Source organism: Trachemys scripta, chromosome 2, assembly GCF_013100865.1.
Source record: "Trachemys scripta elegans isolate TJP31775 chromosome 2, CAS_Tse_1.0, whole genome shotgun sequence".
Lineage (NCBI taxonomy): Eukaryota > Metazoa > Chordata > Testudines > Emydidae > Trachemys > Trachemys scripta.
In genome coordinates, this window is record NC_048299.1 from 52,250,534 (window position 1) to 52,276,914 (window position 26,381).

Genomic DNA, 26,381 nt, shown 5'->3' on the forward strand with positions numbered 1-26,381 from the left:
AAACACAATTAATTAAACCACTGTAATAATAGACACAGTTTAAGAAATGAACATTTCAGGCATTTCTTTGGGTGTCAAATTGAGAAATAGACACCAGAGATCCTTTGCATTGGCTATTAGCACTTTTATTGTTTAATAGAATGATGGCCAGGCTCCCATCTCACTAGCAGGAAAATAACAGCCCACTTATATTTGGCTTAGCTACTGTAAATGTTGTCAGAGGCAAAATACTTCCCAGGCACAAAATGCTTCTAAGTAATATTAGCGTGGTAGCTTTCAGCTGTAAAGGCACAGTAGTTCACTTTAAAGAGTAACACACCTATTACTGCATAATTAATTTCTCATATATGAGCCTCAAATACAGCACCACTAATTTTTGTGGTCTCACAAAATATGTGAAAATTTGTAATAAAATTTATGAAATTAGCAGATTACAGGCTTAACAGTTGATGTTATAATAACAAAGTAATGTCAGAAAAGTACACAATAAAAGCCTTATATATTTCACTAAAAGATTTATTAGCTGAAATCCTCGCCCAGCTGAAGACAATGGGAATTTTGCCATTGACTTGAATGGGGCCAAGATTTTACCCAGTTTATTCAAAGGCAGCAAGAGGAAGGGATGGGACAGAAATGGGCTATGAATGAGAAGCACCGGGTTTATCTAGATTGGGCAAAGAGGTCAAAGTCAGGTTAGGGCTAGCTAGCTAACCTCAACCTTTTCTGTAGTTCAAGGTCCACCTTAGCCAAAACAAAGGTAAAAGATGCTAATCTGCATCTACAGGAACACCTTGGGATTACCTCAACCCCTTTTGCTAATCCACTAAGGGGGAAAAGAATAGGGGCATGGGAGCATAAAAATGTTAGAGAAGAGCTGTCCTGAAAGACAATTTACAAATATATTATTTTTTTAAAAATACAGTCCAATACACAATGAGGCTACAATTCCATCTCTGGACTCTGTTAGCATGCTTAAAACCTTTCATCTTAACTCTTGTGGTCGATGATATCACCAGAACATCCTGTTGAAATATCAGCTTTCGACACCTGTATCACACTGGGATCCTTCTACAACCCTATACCTCTAGGGAGTTTTAGTGACTTCTGTGGGACTCCACACACATGCAGGGCTCCACGTTAGAGAATCTCAGTGCAGCATCAGAGCATTATTATGTACCCTTAGGCTTCACATCATTCCTTAGCTTGCATGTAATCTTAAAAGTGACAGTTTGACAACATGTGCTACCTTCAAATATGTGTGGGAGGGTGGCAGGGGGGAGTTGAGCATGTGCACACTCATATACATTTTCCTAAGGTAATATATATTGCAACAGATCGTGCAGTCTTCTTAAAAGTGAACGTGCACTAGAGGAAAACCAAGGGCAAGTCTGAATTAAGGGTGCCAAAATTTCAATCAGAGGTCAAAATGTGGTCCGTGGTCAGGCTTTTCCTGTCACTGAAGGGTAGAACAATGCTGATATGCTACAGGATTTTATTGCTGGTGTACTTTAGCCACAATTTCTATGATGCAAGTACAACAGTTGTGTGCATTTACCTTTAATCAAAGGATTTGGGGCCAAATCTAGCTCTCATTAATCAGGTAATAAGTTGGAAGAAATGCGACTCCATGTATGATTACAATGAGCAAGATCTAGCCCTTTATGTAAACATATATGCAAATTAGTTGTGGCCCTAGAGCTCTTGATTAGTTGCCAATTCTCTCCACTCTATCACAGAGTTTGGGTAAATCTGTCTTAAATGAAAAAAAAAAGTAAGAAGAAACTCAATCTTTCTTTAAATACAACTTTCTCTCCCTCTTAAGGCTGGACTGTTCTCTCAGTTATTTACACAGGAAGAAATTGGTGTAATTCCATTCACTTCAACAGAATTACATCTAAATTCACACCCATGTGAGAGCAGGATCAGGTCTTTATCTGTGTGCTAACTCCTACACCCACCTATCCACCCAATAGGAGTCAGCATGTAGGTCCAGATTCCACGTATGTCTCCACCACAAAAAAAGATGTTCACAACTCGGGTTAGCTAGCCCATGTTAGCTAATTCGGGTTAAAATAGCAGGGAAGACACAGCAACTTGGCTTTTAACTCAAGTTAGCAGCTTGAGTTCAACCCCAGGCTTCCTTATATAACTCTAGCTGCTAACCCAAGTTAAAAGCTGAGTTGCTGTGTCTTTACCATTATTTTAACCCGTGTTACCTAACCCATGTTAAGGCTAGGGTGCAAATTATTCTGCAATTAAAACCCCTGGCTAAACCATGCCAGCTGACTGTGGCTCACGGGACCTGGGATATGGGGCAGTTTAACTGTGGTATAGATGTTCGGGCTTTTGCTGGAGCCCAGGCTCTAGGACCCTGCAAGCTGGGAGGGGCCCAGAGCTCAGGCTGTGGCCCAGTTTGCCCAAACATCTATTCTGCAAGCCTGAGTCAGCTGGCACGGACCAGCCACAGGTGTCTAATTGCAATGTAGACATATCCTGTGTGTCCTGGCCACGGAGACTGTGTTCCACCTCTGACATGCCCAATAACTGTGACTCTTACCTTAAGTCTGTGAATTGTTTTGATTTGAATCTATTGTGAGTTAACCTATGAATGCAACAGGTTTTTTATTTTAAAAGCCAACAATTGCATATTCACACAAAGGCCACATGCTGCTCTATTTTCTCTTTTTGACTTTACTGCTTCCTCAGAGTTAATCTGTTATGAAAAATGACTTCCCTTATTTATTTTTAAATAACGGGAGTACAGAGACTCCCACACCGCAGCCCTGCATGCAGAACTGGTTGGGTATTTCATCACAGTGCTGAGAGCCTGAACGTCTGCTAACAGGCAGTTTTCCAGCTCACTGGCACAGGCACAAGTGAAAGCAGCACATTCATTTTGTGCAATTTGCTTTACCTTCCCACATGGAGTTGGTGCACGTAAAAGGCTGTTAAGTACTAAATTATTCCTTATCAAATCACCATCATCTGGAGTCATGATCAACACTAATTAAATTACTTTCACTGAACACGGCTCCAGCCTGCTGCCTCGGCTGAGAGGCACATTTTATTTTGCTTACTGTACAGTCCTAGCTAGGTCCAGGGCAGAGAGCTAGAAGACATCTGTGCTATAGTTTTAATTAAAGTTTACCCCACCTTCTTCCAAGTTATGAGCGAGAGTGAAGTGTATCAAATGAAACAGGTTAACTCCTTCATTTCATTTAGGGAAAGCAGTTCAGTCCAAAGCGATTTTATATTATCTCCATATCTTAACTATGGCCAGGACAGATAACATAGCCGTAAAATTTAAAGTCCTCCTCAGGCACACCCCTTGTCATGCAAAACTCTATCCACCATTCCTTAAATGGGCACTTTTAGGGGAAGGAGAGGACAAGAGAGCCTGAGAATATACTTGTTACATTTTTTCTTTGATGGCTACTTGACCTTTCAAATCACACCTTGAGGCTGGCTGATGAGGACTGAGTTACCCCAATAGACAAATTTTAAGCATTCAAAATGCCAATACCTATTTATCTTTACTGCCATCCACCTCCCCCCCCCATACATTCATTACAGTTCATTGTAGGTTGCAACATTTTCTTGTAACTATTTTTTAATATTATTTGTTGTTTTGCTTCACTGAATTTAAGTTTTTTTAAACCGTGAAATACTTTTGGGGAAAGTGGGGTTGCTTGTTTTTATATCTGTATTCTTACTGGAAAAGAGCAAGCTACCCATACATCCAAGTTAAAAAATAATGGTATTTAAAACAACCAAGGCCTTTCCTCCCCAAAACACACCAGCTGAAATCCAGAAATCCTGACCCTATTGAAATAACTGGAAATTTTGCCAGTGACTTCAATAGGGCCAGGATTTCCCCCCAAATACTTAATTACTCATAGATGGCCAACTCCAAACTAAAAAAATAATAATAAAAATGCCCCTTTAAAAAACAAGGGCCCAATCCTACAAACTTTACTTGGATGAGTTGCCGGGATTCTTTGTGAGTAAGGTTAGTCTGGATTAATCCTGCTCAATGCACTGCTCATGTTAGTAGTGGTGGTCCCTTTGAAGTTACCATGACTGCTTGCATAAGACAAGCATTATCTGGCTCATTGCATTTAGCAGTGAATGGATCACTGTGTAAGACTGGTGTGCCTTTACGTGCCTTATAAAATGATACACATTTTTGATATGTAATGTGCTAATTTGTATTCTCTTTATATTTGCATTCTATAATGTATCATTGGGGTGGAGTGTGTGTATGTTAAAAAGGTTTTTTTTGGTATGGAAAAGGTAATAAAGCAAACAACTCCACTGTGCTATAAACTCATAAATGGCATGCGCATATAAATACGCACACATACACACTACAGGCCGTTGCCACTAGGTCTGAAGTGTTGTCTTCCTTTGACTATTGTTACCAATCAACAGCTTGATCACGACTACCTTACACATGCAGACTTGCCATTCAAGTCAATGGGGCTTGTCCCGAGTGAAGTCTTCGCGTTAGGACCCAGTGGAGAGCAATTTTATTAAAAGGTCTGTAAGTGATTAGAAATCACCTTGCCTTGACTAAGACTTATATGTTGGTACAGGTCTGTCTCATCTTCCGCTGCGGTTACGTTCCGTGGTCAGGGTGTAAAGCGAAAACCGCATATAGTCAAAATTACATTGAGTTGAATGGCGGGCGGAATCGCCCGCACTACAAGTACAGTGTTAAAATCGTTATTTCTCTTTCTCTTTTTTTTTGCCGACCGCGTAAAGCTGAAATTGAGCATGTTAAATGCGCATAAGATGTGACAGGCCTGTATCTTTAGTGCCCTGCTACCTGCGATAAATAGGGCAGTACATTTCTCTGCACATGGTCAAACTGTAACTCATTTGGGCCAATGTGGTGCAATAGGTTATCTTTTCTTGGGAAAGCCCTAGGAAGGAGCTGTGTCAGATAGCAAGCATTGGCTGCACAGATAGTGCACATTAAGCTGGAGTGTGGACCCTGCTACCATGCTTGAAAGGTTCTGTACTGTACAGTAGCAAGGTCCATGTGGCCAGTTAGTGCATGGCAGGCAAGTGCGCTGTAGATTTATAACCCAGTTTACTGTCCACTAATTGTCCATCTAGACAAGCCCTTAATTATTTCTATACTACGTGAAACCATTGATTCAAGTCAATCGTGAGTTGAATACTTGAGAATACTTGGGAAAAAAGTATGACACTGTCTGCAAGTCTTTCACCTTTGAATGCAAAGCTAATTTTCAGTTTGCAGAGCTGAGACTCCTGCTGCGATCCCAAGGACAAAATAAGTACGCTTTTCAGAAAAGTTGTGTGTTGAAAAAAAAACCACATAAAGCGGGTAAGTGTAGTGGTCTTCGCTTTCAGCTTAGTTTCTAAGTGTTCACTTTCACTCTATAGACGAAAGGTTCTCTCTTTATTATCAGCATATGTATGGAGACATGCATGTACTAGCTGGTGTAAAAATGGTGTCAGGATCAAATCACTGACACCTGCAAACTAGAGAACTTCCAGTCATTTAGTAATGCTATACCCATACGTATAGGTTAGAGGATTTTGTGCACCACCAGAAAGAGATAGTAATGGAGAAGTCACAATGAGTCACGTTCCGGACATATCTACTGAACACATTTTTGGGTTGCTTCTCACCTTTATGTCATACAATTATCTCTAAGTGTATGTCTGCACTTGGAGCTGGACGGTGTAATGTCCAGCTCCAGGAAACACATCCATACTACCTCTGATCGAGCTCGTACACTAAATGTAGAAGTGTAGCCACAGCAGTGCGAGCAGCAGGAGAAGCTAACTGTTCCAAGTATGATCCCGTCTGAGACCCCAGATAAGTTCTTGGGGCAATCCGCCTGTCCCGCTGCTAGCATCACTGCAGCTACACTTCTGTTTTTCACGTTAGCTCTATCAGGCCTCACATGGGTATGTCTCTTTGAGCTACAAATTATACTTTCCAACTCCAGTGTAAATATACCTTCAATAAGATTTTGTATGTGATCTCATTCACTTTTAGGACCAATGGTACACATGTATAAATACGTGGCATGGCGTTTTTCACACCAGCTAGAAGATGAAAACCCATTCACTTTAAGTTAAGGTCACTTCAATTCCAGGTGATAAACTGATTGAGATGACATCAGTTAGTAGTCAGTCAAATGCCAGAAGCAAAGGGGAAGGCCTGTGTACTGATAAAGCCAACAGTGTCACAGACTCTTTAAATTCATCTTCCCATACACACAGAGAAAAGCAGCAAGCACTTCAGATACATCAGAGCCTCTCAAAGATTCTTTTCCAGTACATTTACCTCTGCCAAGCCCTTCCCCTCCCCCAACACACAAGAATCCATTACTAAAGGGTCTAATCTCAGCTATCAGCACAGAGTGGCTTTTATGGAGCCATTAAACCATTTCTCTTGTTTACAGTGCCTGAAGAAAGATGTGAATTATGCCTGTGACAAAACAGGCGATAACATTTCTAAACTGGTATCAAAATGCAACCTGAAATACATTTAAGGGCAGGGACCCTACTTCGTGTTTTTTGTGATTTCTCTCACCTCCTATATGGGGGGGGGAGGAGCACTCACCTGATTATTCTAAGTAGGGACTAATTCTGTCACAACAGGTAGACTTTTTTGAGCCAAAAAAGATTTAAGTATACTAATTACATAATGGTGCATTCAAAAAAAGGCAAAATGTTGGTTACTTCTCCGCTGATAAGATGTTCTACAATGGCTCTTACTGGCAGACATTAAAAACAAACAAACACTGGGTTCTCATGAGAACTGTAACACTATGATGCTCCAACAGCTACTTACTGTTTAAATGCACAGCCGGTAAATTCAGTATTCATAGTCCTGTATCAAGTACAACAGAACACAACACGGAAAACTCATTGGACAACATTCTAGGTAGGAATGTCAATCTTTATAAATATTCCTTTAGTATCTGTGAAGATATGAGCTTCACCCTCGAACTGTAAGTGCCAGCATTCTGGATGGTGAAGGTCACATGGCAAGTCAGAGATAGAGATCTTTTTGGATAACTTTGGTCTAGGCCACCTAGACCTTTTGTAGATAGTGGCCCAATGGTCTGACGGGGATACAGTGCAGACAGCAGATCCTACTTGTGGTATGCTCTTATCCCACTCTGCACTAGCTGAAAGGGTTTACGGTTAGTCTAGTCTAAAAGGTGTAGATGACAGAGGCAAGATCTTCATCTGAGAGAACTGGGGGCAATCTCTTGGAAAGACAGAGATGAAAAAATGTTTCTGACCACTGATACAACTGGGGAAAGCAGAGGAAGAGATAGAGATGAGCCAGGTCCCAAGATTGTGGATTGCTCTGAAAATGGTTGAGCAGATAAGCTAAATATATATTTCACCAGGTTCTCAAAGTGCCTGCCCATCAGAATCATCTCTATCTGATCTCGTCTGAGCTCCAGTCAACTGGACTTCATTTAGGTCCCAGTCTCTACCAGATAACAGGAGAACAGTCACAGACTGGCTATCTAACATACTGATGAGTTACATCAGCATAATCTCATGAGCTATCCCAGCAGTTTCATACAAAAATTGAACAGAAGAGATGAAGGACTGAGCCGTGTAGAACTCCACAGTTTAGGAAAGGAGTTTTCTAAAGCTACTTTGTTGATGGTTCTTAAGTAAATTTGTAGAACTCCATAAGGTAATTCTTTCCACCCTGTGGCTGTATCTGCAAAGCAGCAGCAGCAAAAGCCACTGAAAAAAGTAAAGCAACAGGACTCAGGACATGTGGCCTCTGTCCATTCCCCTAGGGTGGTTACTGGCCACCATGATTAGCTCTATTTCTATGCACTGATCCAGTTTTAAGATTAACTGGAAGGGAACTTGAGGATATCCAATGTCATTGGAGTTGACCTACTACCCCCTTCTCAATGATCTGTCCCAGAAATGGGACCTTCAAGAACTGGGAATTGCTTGGCATACATATTAGATATTATACCATCTGATTCAGTTTTGCTTTGGCTTCAAATCCAATCCCTCCAGCTCTCACCAGTCCAGTGGATAGAAACAGCATGGGACGTCTTTTTTGGAAGCTAATTCTGTATGATGAGCCCAAGCACCTGATTTCAGAGCCAACTGGCAATAAGGGAATATGTGGGCAAGATGGAGCTATTAGAGAACCTCATCAAACAAAAGGAAAATAACCAGCTTTGAAGTGAGCTGCCACCTTTATGCAAATCACAAATGCACTTTAGTAACATTTAAAAATTCAGTCTATATGACAAAGCACATGACTATTCTGTCTCCCTGCCTATAACACATAGTGTAATGCACATTGATTCATGGTCCAGTGGAATATGCAAAAACGTTTTAAACATTGCATAAATGCTACATAACACAGCATGAAACAGACTAAAGCAGTCATTAAAGTCCTCTTTGGACAAAAAAAAATGTCAGAATACATGGGCGTCTCTCTTCCATCTCTACCCTAATTGCTCTCACCATGACAAGGTATGACAGGAGAAAAAATGTTGACTATAAATCTCACCTAGATTTATAACAGAGTAGTAGATCAAGATAAAATCGCATTGTAAGTGAAAGTTAATTTCTGTTCCACTGAAAGACTTAGGATAGGAGAAAAAATAGAAAGGTAATTTCCTCCAGTTCTGATACCTATGAAAATACTGAATGCTTATGGCCCTCACTAAAATCTATATTACTGGAGGAGTTTACATTAGCAAACATTGCCATATTAGAATCATTTTCTCTAGCTGCACGGGTGACATTTAAAAAAAAGAATTGCAAAGAAACAGGAGATTAATGACTAAGAAAGGTATCAGTAAGCACTTATTTAAATTAGCTAATTAATTACACTGACCTTTCACCTCTAGGACATTATAGTTCTAAATTTCCACCACAGTTATTCCAAATGTTTCAGCATGAACTGTCATGAACAAATAGCCTTTGAGTAACACAGGTCCAAGACTAAAAAGAGGTTTGCTGTGCAGTGGCTAAAGAACAGAGTGGGCTTCAGTGGAGCTGGGCACCACAGTTGCGCTGGATGCTTTGTTGAACGTTATGGTGCATCATCACCTTATATACTGAAAAGAAATGTCACATTACCTTCCATAGAGCTGGTATATACTACAGCTTATCTACATGAGGAAATTGACCGGCACAGCTATAACGGCAGTATAATTATTTTGCTATAGCAATGCTGGTGGAACTCCCCATATGAACACTCTATTCCGGAGTAAAACTGACTTTATTCCAGTACAATTAAAGCAGACCTGTTATACTGGAATAAAGTCAATTTTATTCCAGAATAGAGAGAGTCTCTACATGGGGAGTTATATTCACATTGCTATAATGGTATAATTATGCTGCTGCTATAGTTGTGCTGGTCCCCGTGTAGACAAGTTCTTATTCACCAATTTCCTGCCTATCAGGCTGCTGAAAACAGCCCTCCTGAATCCTTTGAGCAAATAGGATCTTCTCTGCATTTATCTATTCATGGGAATAATATAACTGATTCATTAGTTAATGTGTTGCTTCTAAAGCATGGATGTGAAGGGGACACTTGGAAAGTTTTGCTGGCTTAACTATACTGGTATAGTTAAACCAACAAAACCCTCCTCCTGTGGATGCAGTTATATCAGTTTCTGGCATAAGCTATACTGGTATAAAGCACAGTTACACCAGAATAATTCTGTCCACACTAGAGCTTACATTAGCATCACTTAATAGATTTTTTTTTAAATTGAAACATTAATAGACTAGTTGTAATCTTTCTAGTGTAGACAAGCCCTTATTTGCATGACCATGCAGTCACTATAGTACAAAATGCTACATTCAGAATTAGAGGAGTACACCTGCAATGTTCTGATGATGTAATTCTACTGAAGGCACAACTGAGATCAATCCAGATATTATTAGCCACATAGCTTCTTGCTCAAAAAGCCATTACAAACATTGAATCTATCTCCCCTTGTAAGTATTCTCACACTTCTTATCAAACTGTCTGTACTGGGCTATCTTGATTATCACTTCAAAAGTTTTTTTCTCTTACTTAATTGGCCTCTCAGAGTTGGTAAGACAACTCCCACCTGTTCATGCTCTCTGTATGTGTGTATATATATCTCCTCAATATATGTTCCACTCTATATGCATCCGAAGAAGTGGGCTGTAGCCCACGAAAGCTTATGCTCTAATAAATGTGTTAGTCTCTAAGGTGCCACAAGTACTCCTGTTCTTAAAACTAGGTAAGCTTGCCCAAAGGGGAAGCCAGGTTAACTGGGGCATGGGGGAAGCTTTCAGTAAATGCCAATGAAAGTTAACCTGTTTCTAAAACAACAAAGACTAAGCAATTACAAAGCAAACTTTTCAATGGCCTGCCAGTAAACACCTTGTTAGGACACTATTAGTCATTTGGTCTAAATTGTTTTAGCTACAAATAGACTGAAAATCCACATTATTTAGGGAAGATTCTGTCAACACTGTAAAAAAAGGAAATTATTAATTTGGCACGTGATTTCAGTTAGTTCACATACCCCTATCCTCCCACCCCCATAAAGTTTCAACCTGTAGTCCAGAAATGCATTGAGATATTTTATTCGGTATGCGTTACAGCTATTGACACAGTTTGCTAGTCTCTGAACGCAGCAATCTTGCAGAAATGCTGTCACAGGCAGTATTTTACACTGATTTATGTTCCCCCTTCATGTTTCATTCGAGACATTTACCTGTCTGAGTTTATGAGACTCGCAATTACAAGCGATGGAGGGGAGAGCGCTGGTACTAGTGGCAGATGCCCTGACTTCAGTAAAATAATTACTCCAAAGCAAACATCTTTGGAGAAAGTTAACTTGTTGCTAAATGCCAGAGCGCTAGATAACTATGGGGCTAATGCAACAAATTTTTCAGACTGCTGATGGGAAGGAAGGGATAGAGTATGAAGCAATTAGCGCCAAATTCAGGCCTTTGGATAAATAGGTGTTCCACTGATGGATCCCCTTATGGAAAAGTCCTATCTTAACTGGGATGAAACCAATTGGGTTCTACATAAATTACTCTGAAGACCTATGGAATTTAACAGATAATGGAATTATTCTTTAGAATGATTAATTCAATGGTACCAGGATGGCAGCCCCCAAAACTGTATAGAAATGCAAAAGACTCTTCTTTTGCATCACACTAGACCCAGGTTCCAAAATCATACATTAAGATTTAGCATAATTACCTCTGACAGTCATGCTAGTATGTGGGTTAAATGAGTCCAGAGAGGGAATGGGAGTGTCTCTTTGGGACTTAGGAAATGAAAACAATGTCTTGGAGGAAAACCTTCAAAAGAAGTCAAGTTTGAGGAGGAAGTTTAAGCTCTTGTGTTTCTGTTTGTGAGTTATCAATAAAGCCAAATCCCAGGGAGGAGAGGCGTTTGGGCACTAAATCAGGGCCTGTGTACTCTGCTGAGAACAAGATATGTACCCAGCCATTCACACTAAGCTAGAGAATGTAGTAGGCACTCAGATATTATGATGATGGGAGCCATAAGCACATCTATACAATAAAGAGTCCAGAATTCTCATCTGGAAGCCTAGAATGTCTGTTGAGTCAGTGTGAAACAATGGAAACAGCTACAAGCATGGTTGAGAGCGCTCTGGCCCCACTCCAAAAAGGCACTTGGCCAGGTTTATTCCATTCAGGTCCACAAAACTCCTGCCAAACCCTGTAGCCCCTAAACTCACCTGCTGCCTAAGTGTTCAGGGTAAGAGTTACCTAGGCAGCTATGTTTCTGTCTCTGAGAATGCCTACTGCTGCCTCACTGTAGGCATCTAGATACCTATCTCCAGCCTAAGCCCATTCGTAAAGTGGGAGAAGACAGGCCTTTGCTTGCCCATTTCACATGAGTAAATAGATAATATCCCTGCTGCAGTTTTCAGTAAGTAGGTTTGTCATTTCTGTATTTAGTGCTATAGAATTCTTCCAGAAGAGCTTTAGGGTCAAACTTGGCAACTTATTATTTTTCTCTAGGGATAACTGGCGTCTGAAGGAAACTTTGGGAAACTTGGTTGAGACTTTCACCTGAGCCCCTGAACTAACCAGAACTTTGCCTATATTTTTCTTTTTAGCACATCATTTAATGAATAGATCACTTAAATGCAAAACCTATAAAAACTATTATTGTAAAGAGAAACTTCCCTTCCTCCCCACCCTCAAAAGAAAAAGAACAAACAGTAATTAGCAGGACATACAGCAGAACCTACTCAGGCCTGCCAATTCTGGGGAGTTTCCACTCACATTTTTCTAGTTTTTTTAAAAAATGTTTTCTCACTTCCCAGTAGCTTAGTGACAAATCCACATAAAGAACAGAGCAAACAGGAGAGGGAGGCTAATCTTGTGTGTAAGAAAGAGGACTGGGAGTCAGGAAACTAGATTCCATTCCTGGTTTTTGTGTGAACCTGAGCAAGACACTTGGGCCTACATTTTCAAAAGATGGCCTCTGATTTTGGGTACCTCTGTTTTGGTAGCCCAACTTGAGAAATCTTAATCATTGTATGTTAGTTCCCACACCTGTAAAATCGAAATAACGATATTTCCATACCTCACAATGATGTTGTGAGGATAAACACATTCATATCTGTCAGGTGCTTAGATACTATGAAGGGAAATGCCATAGAGAAACCTATAAACAATAACATTGACTATACAAAGTGCTGTCCCATGCACAAAGTAAACAAACTGAAAGTCTTATTTTAGCCTCTCTCAGTTGTAGAGAAGTATTAAAAATAACAAGAGTAAGTACATTTTCAAAGTATTATTTTTAAATTGACCGTGTCTTTTTAATAGCGAGAGAAAATAAAATATGTGTCAACAAAACATGCTATAGCTTAGCTCTAAATTCTACAGACAGCACACATAGGGTTGCCAGGTGTCCAGTTTTCAACCAGAAAGTTTGATGGAAAGGGGACCTATACAGTGTCCAGTCATATGTACTGACCAGACACCAAAAGTCCAGTTACCACAGGTGGGGGGGCCAAGGGAGGAGGCGCTGGGTCATCAACTCACGCCAGCCCCTACTCAGCTGGGGCTGCCTCCTACCTGCCTCTCGTGGGCAGGCAGGCTCCTGGAGCAAAGGGAGCCCAGCTGGTAGGGGGAGGGAGGTAGACAGTACTGAGCAAGGAGGAAGTGGGAGGGGGAAGAGCAGTGAGTGACAGGGGTGGGGCCTCAGAGAGAAGAGGCAGAGCATGGATGGGACCTCGGGGGAAAAGGGGGAGGTTCCAGCTTTCCTGCTGTGGCGTCCAGTTTTCAGAATTTAAAAAGCTGGCAACCCTATGCACATAATGCACATCAAGTTTTATAAGCAAACATAAAAGTAATTAATCAGATTCCAACCCTGTTAACCTTGCTCAATCATATACTGTAGTTCCAAGAAAGAGAACAAGAATCCTTGAACTTGGTATGCATCTTTTTTTCAAAATTTGCCAAATCACTGAGGCCTGAATGCAACACAGCAGTGTAAATTTTGTTTGCTGACTTCGAGTGTTTAACTATTACTCTCTAAGGATAAGCTACACCCAGGTAAAGCCCAGGCAGAAAGTGGCTGCTCTCTTTGTACTCCAACAACACATGGTGCCCCTCCCCTTTGCACTGGCCAGCAGAGCTGACCAGATAAGTAAGATACAGTCTGGTGTGCTGCCTTTGCATACCTAGGAACTCAGGGATGTGTCTTCCCTGCACAGTTAAGCCAGCAATTGGCACCAAGGTTAGCCTCGACCAGATATAAGCATTCTCTCCTGCAATGCTATATTCTCATAACTGTGTCGCCACTCACCCATAGGTATCTGGGACATATCCCTTGTTTTTTTGTGATGAGTAACAGTCATTTGTATCAGCTGCAGGGGAACTGTGGGAAAGGCTATTCGGACCAGTGATTTTGCCTACATCTTCACTGTGTATGAGTGAATGTGTATGAGTTCCAGCCCGAGATAAAGTTGAGCTCACGCTCTAACCCCCACGTCCAACCCCCGACAGGTAAGCTAACCTGGGCTTAAAGCACCTCGTTTTTTCTATGTGAATGGAGGGAAGTGTTGAGCTAATTATGCAATGAAGACATATCAGAGTGACTAACCTCCTGTGAGCTGTGCATGCAAGGCAGTGTCGGGCTTTTGGTGATTAGACTAGCCTACCATTTTATTGACATCCTGGAGGGTTGCTGATCCCACCTACAAGAAATTGGGGACCCTAGTGGGAAGTTTATATACAGTATTAGGATTGATTATATGACAGTTTACTTCCTCCAAAACAAAACAAAAAAACAACAACAACACAGCACTATGGTACAGAACCATAACATATATATCAAGTCATCATTAATCCTTGCACTGCTCCATAATAGCATTGTTGCACATCTGAAGCCTGTGCACTGTTCCAGGAGACTAGGAAGTTGTCAAGTAGATTTTCCCCTGAAATCAGTCTCAGCCTTAAATCAATGGGAGATCTATTTAGAGACCTTACTTGGGAAAATGTGCAAACATTGTAGACACATTATAAATGACACATTAGCAAAAATACCATTTAGGCAATAACTCAGCTTAAACAACGCCAGAGAGTAAAAAGGAAGACTGAAGCTCAAATCTAAGTCTGTAGTCCATTCTATATTCAAGTCTGTTCTGATAAGTATCAGAGGGGTAGCCGTGTTAGTCTGAATCTGTAAAAAGCAACAGAGGGTCCTGTGGCACCTTTAAGACTAACAGAAGTACTGGGAGCATAAGCTTTCGTGGGTAAGAACCTCACTTCTTGCATCTGAAGAAGTGAGGTTCTTACCCACGAAAGCTTATGCTCCCAGTACTTCTGTTAGTCTTAAAGGTGCCACAGGACCCTCTGTTCTGATAGACTGTAAAAGTCTAGCTATTGCAAAACCAATCTATTCAGTCTCCACTGGACAAGACGTAGGTCACTGCAGTGACTCAGGAGAACTTATCGCCAGCTGATTATTACTATAATTCTATAAGCAGTTAAAGAAAGAAGCCATTATGAAAATTTTCAGAGATACCTAAAATTAGACATTTTAATAAGTGTAGTGATGTTCAGAGCTGCTGAGCAGTGACAGCCCACTGAAGTCAATGGACTTGCGGCGACCTACAATAATAGAGGCCTAATTCTTATTGAACGGAGGTCACTTAAGACTCCTTTACAAGGCCAGAATAGTGTAAAGTGACCTTAGTGTAAATGAGATTCAGGTCTGAATTCACACTTATATTTCAACATGTGCCTGAATGCAGTTGTTTCTTAAGCTGCAGGTTAAACCTTTGCATGCAAACTCACAATGCACACAACCGCATTAGATCTGTACTGCATACATCTAACAGTCCCAAATAGTTTCAGCTGTGAAACTTACTGAGGTAGTTAACACCTTAGCTCCTGCTAGTGGTTTGGCTGGAGGAAATGTTCTTCAAGGCTGGATTAATAAGAAAACATCACATCAATTTCCATTCTGAAGATTTTCTTTACAGTGGGATAAAAGTCAGAAACATTTTATTTTTAAGCCAAAAGTTAGTCTGTAGAAAAGCAGCAACATTTGCATAAAGACCCTAAAATTTGCAAAATTGGCAAGTCTCTTGTACATGCACATTTCCAGAATCCTTGATCATGACCCATAATACTTAAAGTTAAATTCAAAGAAGACAAACCCAGCCAGTAAGCAACCTGCCTGTTCAGTGACTCCATGACTTGGCAGTAAATGCTATAACTCTCAAAATATTTCACCACATTAACTTACCAGTAACTACATTTCCTGAATAAGTTCAAAAACAGTAAAAAGGAGTAAGATGACCAGAAATAAAGTTGCTAATGGTTCACTCATTTCTAACATGGATAGCCCTAAGCATAGAGAACTGGTTGATACACAAGAATGAAAATGTTCTACACTGCTCTAATTTACTCCTGTCTTCACCTTCATTCAAGGTCAATCTAATAGCAGATAATGGTAAGAGGTGATGTGCGAAAGACACAAAGCATGAGATGGGCTAGGAAAAATTGACCTAATTCTTTCTCAGGCAAAGCTTCCATTCACCAAATATAAACTACGAGCTCAGAGTCTATACCTTTAAATAGACTCCAGTATTCTGTCCACAAGTTTTAAGACACATTTTATTTCTACAGCTTTAGACTGTTAGTAAACAAGTATTCAGGACTGATGAGATTGACCACCACTTAATTATACTTCCTCCATAATATATGTTCATTTGTTATATACCAGTGCCATTTGATTTATCAGTCCAGTAAGACTACTTCCCAATAATGTGAAGCAAAGAGATCCTAAATGAAGGGACACGGATCCTTGACATCAGAGACATTGTGTGTATTTCATCGGCTTTACGGGTTGTCCTTAGAGGACGTGGATGCATTGTGCATCACAGCCTCCTCAAGCTGTCAATATTTAGTGTATCTGGGACAGTCATTCTTTCCTTTTCCCTTTCCCTCCTCCACTTCCCTATGAAAAACTCAGATTTGACTGCTGGGGACTGTGACATTTGTCTTAAGTTGCTGATGCAGCAAACAGAAGGAAGAACAAATGAAATACATTTTAAATATATATCTATTTTATCCATGGAAACAAACACAGAAGTAGAGGTGGGCCCGAGTTCCAAAATTGGATCTGGGTTTCAAACACCCCAAAAGGTTAATGACGTTCACATTTAAGGGTTTAGTTTGGGCCCCTTCTTCAGTACAAAATATGTTCTCTAATGAGACTGTATGGGAAGTAGTTAACTTTAAGGAGCATAAATGTTTGTGTCAAAATAGGTTGACAGAGTCCCTTTAATTTGCATTTTTGCTTTGTTTGTGAAAAAGATAGGAAAACAAATCAGCCACTTTTCTATTTACATTCATTAACACAAACAAGATCATAACAGATACTTCATACGTTTGATCTTATACACAAATGACTGTCCTTTTAGACATCAAAATAATTATAACTGTCAGAAGGACTCTGGCAAGGGCCTAGAAGTTGCACTGTCTGGATGGCTTGTGTATTTCCCGGATTGGAAGATCCATAGAATTCTAGATGGAACTTCCTCAGAGAGAGGGAATGGGAGTTTTTTTGCAGAACTGAAAATTCCCCATTTTGAATAAAGTATGTTTAAATTTTGTTTTTATGTAAACAGCCTTCAGGAAGTTATTTGACGGCCTTAAGAAATTACCATTTCAGAGGGGAAAAGGTTATATGCTTCATCTTTGACCTAGGAGACAGCTTTATCACAGGATGGGATGACTGAAGTTTATTCATTAGCTGATAACCTCTCGTGCAACCCAAGCCATTAATCTGCATTAAAACCATGAATGAGAATGGGGCTTTGAGGAAGAAAAACTGGGTTGGACTGGCCTGGAAGGGACGGACAAGTGCCTGGAGGACTCTAGAGAAAACCAAGACAACATAGCAATGCTGTCCATTTACTTGGATTGTGCTACAGTCCCTAGCTCGCTGGACTATCAGATCACTTCACATTTGGGCCCCACTGCCAAGTACTACACAGTCAAAGCACATCAACATAATAGGACTGCAGTCTCCGCTGGGATGGTGAAAGGCAACCTTACTCAGCAGTAAATGTTCACTTCACCGCACGAAGGCCATTTCAAAAGCAACAGCTCAGACTTAAGGGATTTGACTGCAGCAAAGTCCATCTCTGGATAAGAGCTAGCTACTCGTTTCACAGGACTATTGCCCCAATTGTACTAACCTAATTTATTATCAATATCACTGCAAGAAACCATAACAAGGCTTCAGAGCTAGAAATATAGTATAAAAATATAATGAGGAGAGAAAACAAAATCTGCTTACTAAAATCAAAACAAATCCATAAGCTTTCAAGATATTATTAGGACCACAGATGAAAAGCATTATGGACTCAGAAAGGCCTCGTGTTAAAACTTTTCCAAGAATTAAATTTAGCAAAAGCGAGAATAGGCTGAGCTGGGGTAGGTTTGAATAGTCCCAAAAATCCCCTAGAGAAAGGAAAAAACCCTGCTTAGCACAGGCTAATGCCCAAGGCTGAACCACAAATGAGCCCACAGACTTCTCTAAAAGACACCATTCACAAATGAATTTATTTTAAATAATTAAAAAAAAACACACAAATACAGCAGCTAAAATATAATGTTAGTGAGTTCTGGAAGAAAGTCATCGTAAGGGAGAGACTGAAAGAGGTGAGGACATGTGAGGAGGCAGGAGGTAAGGGCCAGTCAATAACTGTTAACCTGACTCTGTAATAGAAATAAAATAAATAAATAATAATAATAATTACAAATGCTTTCTACATAAAGCCTTTTATCCAGGGATCTCAAATCATTTTACAAGAGATGATTAAGGGAGCTGTCCCACTTCGCTGTGAGGGATTCATGCATTTTTGTATCCACTTCATAGACCTAGCCTCAGACAAGGTCTACACTACCCGCCTGAATCGGCGGGTAGAAATCGATCTCTCGGGGATCGAATTATCGCGTCTCGTCGGGACGCGACAATCGATCCCTGAATCGACGCTCTTACTCCACCAGCGGAGGTGGGAGTAAGCGCCGTCAACGGGGAGCCGTGGATGTCGATTTTGCCGCCGTCCTCACAGCGGGTAAGTCGGCTCCGATAGGTCGAATTCAGCTACGCTATTCGCGTAGCTGAATTTGCGTATCTTAAATCAACCCTCCCCTGTAGTGAAGACCTGCCCTGAGGTTAGAGAGAGTCAAGAGGCAGGAATAGAACCAAGGAGTCCTGTTTCCCTGACCCTTGTTCTGATCACCTAAAAATATCCCTCAGAGTTAGGTTCAAGCTAAACAAATAAATTCCATCAGTGTTTTGACAAAAAAAAAATCTGACCTAATAGAGGAAGTCGTTTATAGCAAAGCACCAAAAAACAAAGCAAAATTGCTGCAGAAAGCACTATTAGTAAGAGTTATCTGAGAAATCTGGGCTAAGACTGAAAAACTCTTAAAGCCCCACTATCTAGGGTATTTGTCAAAGTGTTCCAGTACTGTGCCTGCAGAACTATATTAAAAGAAAAGGCATTTCTAGCAAGATTGATTTATCACAGGAAAATTGTGCACTGGTGTTAGCTATCTAGTCACTGCACCTTGAAAAACCAAAACACTAGCAACTGCACTTTCTAGGACATCTTGTTCTAGTAATACATAGTTACCAGCTGCCTAGGCAATGAATCACCACTTAAAATCAGGGGACATAATGTTGAACTTAAAAAAATTGGATTTTTTTTTTCAGGCCACTAATGACTTTCTTGGGGATGCAAACTTACATGCCAATAAACTACACAGCATCATAAATACAGACAAAAATGAATGCAGTATATAGTTGCTCCTTACAAAACTCTTATTGACTTTGATGGGAGCTGGATCGGGCCTAACATTGGAACTTACACTATACTGGTATTTCCAATTCTGATTTAAAAATATCTTTCGCATCAAATAGCCAAGAATTAAATGATTATTAAGCATCTAGGAACTGCGCTCACAAGATATATGAGGGTAGATAGGAAAGTGTTACAGTTGTGTAAATTGTAGTTTGTGTAATTTGCTTTTAATATTTAATTCACCAAAAGAACAAGAAGAAAAAAATAGTTCTCATTTCATGGTGCAGAAAAAAACTAACCATGATTTTGTGTATTACAAACATGGATGCAAATATTTTAATACTTCTCCGACTTACATAGGAGATAGAATACACTGTGCCTTTACTTAAAATGACAGAAGAACACAGCTACCTGAAGCCTATGTAAAAGATCTCTCTTTAACAGGCTTTTAAAGACTGTAAGCTGGAGAATCTAAAAAGCACAGCCCCTGAATAATTTAAGGATCCTGGCATCAGCAATGAAAGAACTTCTTTGCTAAACCTGAGGAAAAAAAGGTCTTGAAAGATCACATGCAAAATCATTACTAAAGAGTATTTTTCTTATCTTAAAGTTTAATCGGACACTGAGTAGAGAGAATTTTATAGCCAGCCTTACCGATTTACTGTCAACAGCTGAGGTCTAATATTAACATTTACCCCTTGGCAGAATTAAGTGAAAGCACTGAACAGTCAGGGAAAAAATACATAATCAAAAACAAAATAAAAAGAGAGCCTGGTCCACTTGGTAAAGCACAGCACAAATTCTCATTAGAAGAAAATTCAGTAATAGACAAAAGAAAAGTTTATCATGAATCTACATTTTAAGGGATGGAAAAACCCCAAAAAGCAATGTAAATAAAAATTCTGAAACAAAACGCGAAACACACAATTTGCCATTAAGGGACCAGACTTCCTGGCTTGGTGCAGGGGTAATCCCTGTTTATAATCAAATGTACCAGGTTACTTTACAAATCAGTATGTTGCTGACAGTATGAGTTTTCACTGCCAGCTACATCCTTTAGCCATCTGACAATTTTATCAAAGCCTGCCTACCTCCTGTGTCTTTCATAGATACCATCAAACAATAGGAGGGGCAGGTAAAGTTTTAAAATCTCCACTCAAACTAAACAAGTTTTCAACCAACCTCATCATTAAATACGATTTTATCTCCTACAATGGCAAGTCTGGAGCCCACTCTCCCTTTGCAGGATCTGGCCCCCGTCATCAGTATGTGTCAATGGACTTTAAACAATAGGAAATCTTATCCCAGAGAGATAACACAGACCACTTTTTCCTGGCATGTAATTACACATTGGAGGTCAACACCAAAATAGGTTTATTGAACTTTGAGGAGAGCACTAGTCAAAAATATAGACAACATTTACAGAACACAGGATGGATTTTTTTTTCATTTTTGGAGTATTTTTTATACTTATGATATATGCTACTTCTCATACACTTACCTTAAATCAAGCCACTGTTCCTCAAATATAGAATAAGCAGAAGAGCTCTGCAAAATACCAACTAGGAATTTCTCTGCTGCTGTATGAAGCAACAAAGCCGGACACTCAAGCTTAGCTGTAGACATAGTTGCAAAGCAAATAATTACCAACTAATTTTTTTTTATGAAATTTGCCTGTTTCACCGTGTTTGGGTTGTGAATCTACAGTAGGATATTTTTGATAAAGTTTCCCACTGTCATAAATGCCAGTTCAGTTTCAGCAGCGGTAGCCCTAACAAATAGAGGGATGCAGGCACCCAGTGTATTTTAAGTGCCATGTCATCTAACCCTGCTTAGTACTGGTCAAAAGATATGGTTCTTAAGAGCGCCAGCAAATGCCAACATCTCTTCTACATTAGCGCTTCTATCATTGCCAACACTGATGTTTTCAGCACTAGAAAAGTTTTGTCATCATTGCAACTACCTTGGGGTGTGGCTGGGAATAGTTTCCCCATCTTGCTTACGGCTGCTATTTGATTAGCAAGAGTTTCCTTCATGATGGAGTTAACACCACAAATTTACACCATATCTGAGGGCTATCTTTGAGTGGAAAGAGCTAGAAAGAAAATGTCACTACTTCTTGCACCTAATTTGTTCTCCCTTCTACTATTTGTAGATTATAATTCTGCAGGGCAGAACCTTGTTTTTTTTTTTGTTTTTTTGTTTTTGTTTTTTTTAATATGTTTTGTAAGCAACTTGGATGAAATTCTGTCTCTCTCACACACCCTTCGGTACAAAGCCCAACTAAAGAGGCTTTGTTCAAGGAACCTCACTGAAGTTAGGCCTATAAAATCCAGACAAGCATGGGGCAGCTGCCTCTGGGATGGCACAGTGGCCAGGACCTCCATTCCACTGGCCACATCTCTGTCCTTCACCTCCCCTCTTAGCTCACCTATATACCTGGCACAGAACCTACAGCTGACTCTACCTCTCGCATACAGTGAGACTTGTGTGCTCCTGCCATGCTGCAGGGTTCATTACAGAGCTATAAACAACAGAATAAATTATAATACATTGTAAAGGCAAGTTCTGAACCAAGAGGAAGTAGTCAAAATTGTGGGGGAGTGATGTTTCCCATTGGTACTTTTCTTCTGACTTTGTTTATGCTGTTCCCCATTTCTGTTCTGAAGAGCTCATAGCTATGTACATTATATTCGAGTCTATGTTTGAAACTCTGTAACCTTTGCTAGAGTACTCTCCAGGAAGCTCGCCTGACCTTTACTTAAGATAAAGAAAACAACTGAAATGAGGAAATAAATGCTCCTTTGATAATACTGTGTAAGCTGTGGCTAAAGAACTCTGAAATACAACAGCATTAATGAAGTATCCATGTTAGGTGAATTTCTTTATCACCAGAAGCAGTGACAAACTTTGATGGGGTTTTTCATTCACAGTTCACAAATTATTCTCCAGGAATCATTGACTTATTTTGGAACAATAATTGTGGGTTAATAGAAGCCCTGGCAGAACTTTGCACTCTTATATAAGAGATCTGTGCCGTGCAAATTTTATTTGGACACAACAGTGTATGTAGAATGAAATTTATAGACAAATTTTGCACGGGTATTATACTGGGCAAACTTGCTATACGAAGAGAGGGGAAAAACTTCATCCAAATAGTAATTTCAAAATGACTATTATCCATATTCATTTGTGTGTCTTTAGGAATTAGTGCGAGGAATTATTTGAGGCAACTTATTACAAAAATAAAAGCAATTTCAGTGTTGAAATAAAATCAGTCTAGGAAAAGAAATCTTGTTTTGCCAACTATGTATGTTATGTGCACGCGATGGAAACTACGATAAGGAAATGTATCTAAGTATCTTGAACAATCTCAAGATGTGCAGGGAAATTAAGCAACTTTGAAACTAAGTTAGCTTTATCTTTTTTTTTAATTCTAATTTGTTTGATGTCTCTATTATAAAATTGTTCATGCCTTCATTTTTTACTACTGTATTTTTATGATACATGAATGCTAGTTTTAACAGGTATTCAGTTTAGCTGATTGCAGCAATTTTCTCTAGTAGGATCAATAATAGAAGTTATTTAGCTCAGTGGAAAAGCAGCCATGAACTCTACTGCCATAAGCAGACAAGTGTCTAGAAGTGACCTTTGATGGAGACCAGACTTGCTATAGGGGAGTGACATGTGTATGGTGGGGGCGGAGAGAGGATGCAAGACAGTATTGGCCTCACCAGGCAACGTCTCTCATGCCACTGCCTTCATGTATCCTCTGACAGTCAAACCTCAGAGCAGAACTAGTGGAAGGGACTTCAAAAAGGGAAGTAGAACTGCAGCAAGGGAAGAGTTGGGGGTGCATGTGTTAAAAAATAAATAAAAAGTTTCTGGCATGAATAAGATGAGTGGCAAACCAGACAGACTGTCCAGCTGATTCATACACAAAAAGGCTCAGAAAAAGCAGGTGGATTAACACAACATAGGGCTAATTCCTGTTTTTCTAACTCAGGTAAAACTCCTACTAACTCCAACGGAAATTTCTCTTGAGATAGGAATGCAACATATGGTTCATGGAGCCATGCTGTATATAGTAATATAACTTAATAGACTATGTTGACATAGAGTGGCTGTATTTGGTAAATACAAAACAAAGAGGGCTGTTTAGAAAACCCACCAAGACTCTCAAGTAATTTTTATGCAAGGGATTAGCTGCTTATGTTTTACACTACTTGGATCCATACAGCGCATACCATCCTTCTCCCTCTATTCAAGAGACACAGAAAGCTCTGCTATCTTACTGAGCTCAATGAGAGAGAATTTCTCTGCTTCAGTGACAAACGGAAAAGTGGGACCACCTGCTAAAGGTTACACCTTCAGCAAAAACAACCTTTACTGGCTGCAGTTCATAGCCCTATTTGCTTCATCTATTCTTAGTGCTGATGTCACTGACAGGCAAATAGAACGACCACATGACTGTCACATGACCATGAATACTAGAAATTGAGACAAAATATATATTTTAAGAAAGCGATGAATCAGACTATACTTACAACTTTCAGCCTGATAGTCTGGCACAAACTGCTCGTCATTGTCAGGTACCTGAGCTGAAGAAAGGGGGAAAAAAGGGGGGATAAATTAAGAGAAGCCACTAAAGCATAGTGAAGATTATTGTCCTAACCTTGAAGCTCAGCCAAGGTCAAAACTAGGATTTTGTTGGCTCAACCATTATTAGGACTGAAATAAGGCATGAGAACAACCTCAACCATGACTAAAATCCGTTAGCATGAATTTTCAAAGGGGACTTCTGCACAAAAATAAATCCCAGTGTTTAAACCATCTTTCTACATTTAAACCCCTCGTGTTCCTTCACCAGGAGAAACTGGACTCATTTAGGGGTAACGCAGCCAAAATAGCAGAAAACATTTTTTATTTTGTGTTTTAAAGGGTCAAAAGAGTCTTTGGCCGGACCATAGAATTTTCATTTCAATCTCTGTCTTCAGATGGGCCCAAAATATGAACCATAACCAGAGTCCCTTTGCCTTCTGTAATATCTTTACTTTTAGGCAACTTTATGACACAACTAACTCCAACTGCATCTGAAACATCATGGTTGTCCCCCAGTGATAATACAATGCCATTTTGTTGCATAGTCAAGCCATTAACAGTTTCCCCAAATTGTCTTAATGCCTTGTAAACATCCAAGACTTTAGCACAGTTTAGACATATAGCTGTAACACTGTTTAGTTTAATTGTGTAAGGTGGAAACTAGCAGAAACCAGGTCATGGGACAGCCATGGTGTAACCTTTCTAGATAATTCCATAGTTAGCAAAAACTCAGCTTGCCATAATTTAAAAATACTGCTCTTTTGTCAAACTATCTCATCTAGAACTTCCATGGCAAAGTGACATGAAATGAACTGTTTGAAAGTATGTGACAATTCTTGTCCAAAGAGAAGTAAATCAAGAGTAACCCAACATGCTTCATGAAAAAGTAAACAGTGGTTATATACCCATTTATTGGCACACCGAATATCAAACTATTAAAAGCAATAAAGAAAAATATGTTGTTTGATCATTTCATAAGGCTTTCCAAGTTAGGAAATATGAAGGGCTTGGTTCACTTTTATACATATACCTAACACCTGCTAATATCAATGGGAATTATGCATGTGAGTCAAGAGGTAAGAATATTTATTTAGACTTAGACACTCTTGATCCTTTAGTGCAAAGGTGCAAGATATTCTGTGGACCTGATCCTAAACTCCTTAATTCAGGAAAAATTTCCACTGACTTCACTGGAAGTTTTTCTTGAGTAAGTATTTCAGGATCAGGCCCATAATGCAGTAAAATAGTACTCTCATGATTCCAAAGAATATGTTTATAATCCTACCTAATGCATTGAAGCAAATACACCTTAAAAACAAAATAATTGTGGATAAACTATAAACAAGGATGTAGCTCAAGTGTTAAGACAAATATGTGAATGGCAATTAATGTTAATCTGAGGAAAACACAGATGTTGAAGCTTTTTCTAGCATTTATATTACACTAAAACTAGCCCTTTAAGAAGAAAACTGTATATCTGAAGACATTTTTATATAAATAATAAACAAGAATTAAAGTTCTACAGAATGCACATCAAATTTACTAAATCAAATACTCCAAGTAATTTTTTGATGCATTAAACTTCTCTTCCCTCCAAGGAAACCTCAGCATTCTGACCAGTGATGAACTCAAGGGCAATGCAAAGCCCAAGAGAGGTAAAGTCAACCAAAAATTAACACTCTGTAAATTTCAGTTGGTTCATTCAGATCAGTGCATGTAAGAAGTTTAAAATTTTCCCTTCAATATGCCAAATATTTGACTGCTACAGGAAACTCCAATCCTGAAGTCAAGCTCTCCCAGTTAACAAACTTTACCGTAGGGATCTTTTACATTCCTAATTTTTTTTTTAATTTTGGGGCACATATAACCGTGTAGCATTTCTATTCATTAACTTTATTGTTTATAAATAGGATATATCCATACAATACCCCTTGTCCATGAAATATAAATATAATATATATATATATAATTTTATGTTATTTTTAAATGCAGCTAGCAGGGGGTTAAATATCCGTCTAGTTATGAAATAAATGGGCTCTCCACATGTGAATATCTCCACTTAAGATTGATTTGTGGTAGTTGTAGAAATGGGTCCCCACCATATTTTACATTCTTTGCAGCAAATTACCAACTCCAGCCTCTGGGCCTGATTCACCACTGCATTATGCCAGTTTGATTGATTTCAGTGGAGTCACCAGCATAAACCTGGACTAATACAGTGGTGAATCGGACTCTTTGTTTTCCTATCCAGAGGATGAGAACTGTAGGGCCAAAAACCTCTTTTAAAGGTCCAGTTCCAGTCTCTACCTGTAAACCAGCACAATTCCACTGACTTCAATGGTTTTATCCCTCCTAATTTGCACTGGGGTGAATGAGAGAAGGATTGGGTTTGACGACTGAAAGGTACTACTGAACACCTAATAGTTA

The 26,381-nt window shown here is 39.5% G+C and overlaps 1 protein-coding gene across 4 annotated transcripts in view; it reads right to left on the reverse strand.

The window, feature by feature from the left end:
* Positions 1–26,381, reverse strand: part of ETV1 (ETS variant transcription factor 1) — a 73,947-nt gene that overhangs the window by 36,510 nt on the left and 11,056 nt on the right. For all 4 annotated transcript variants that reach the window (XM_034760543.1, XM_034760544.1, XM_034760545.1 and 1 more), the window contains one exon: positions 23,900–23,953. In XM_034760543.1, coding sequence (XP_034616434.1) covers positions 23,900–23,953 — 54 coding nt within the window. The remainder of the gene's footprint in view (positions 1–23,899; positions 23,954–26,381) is intronic.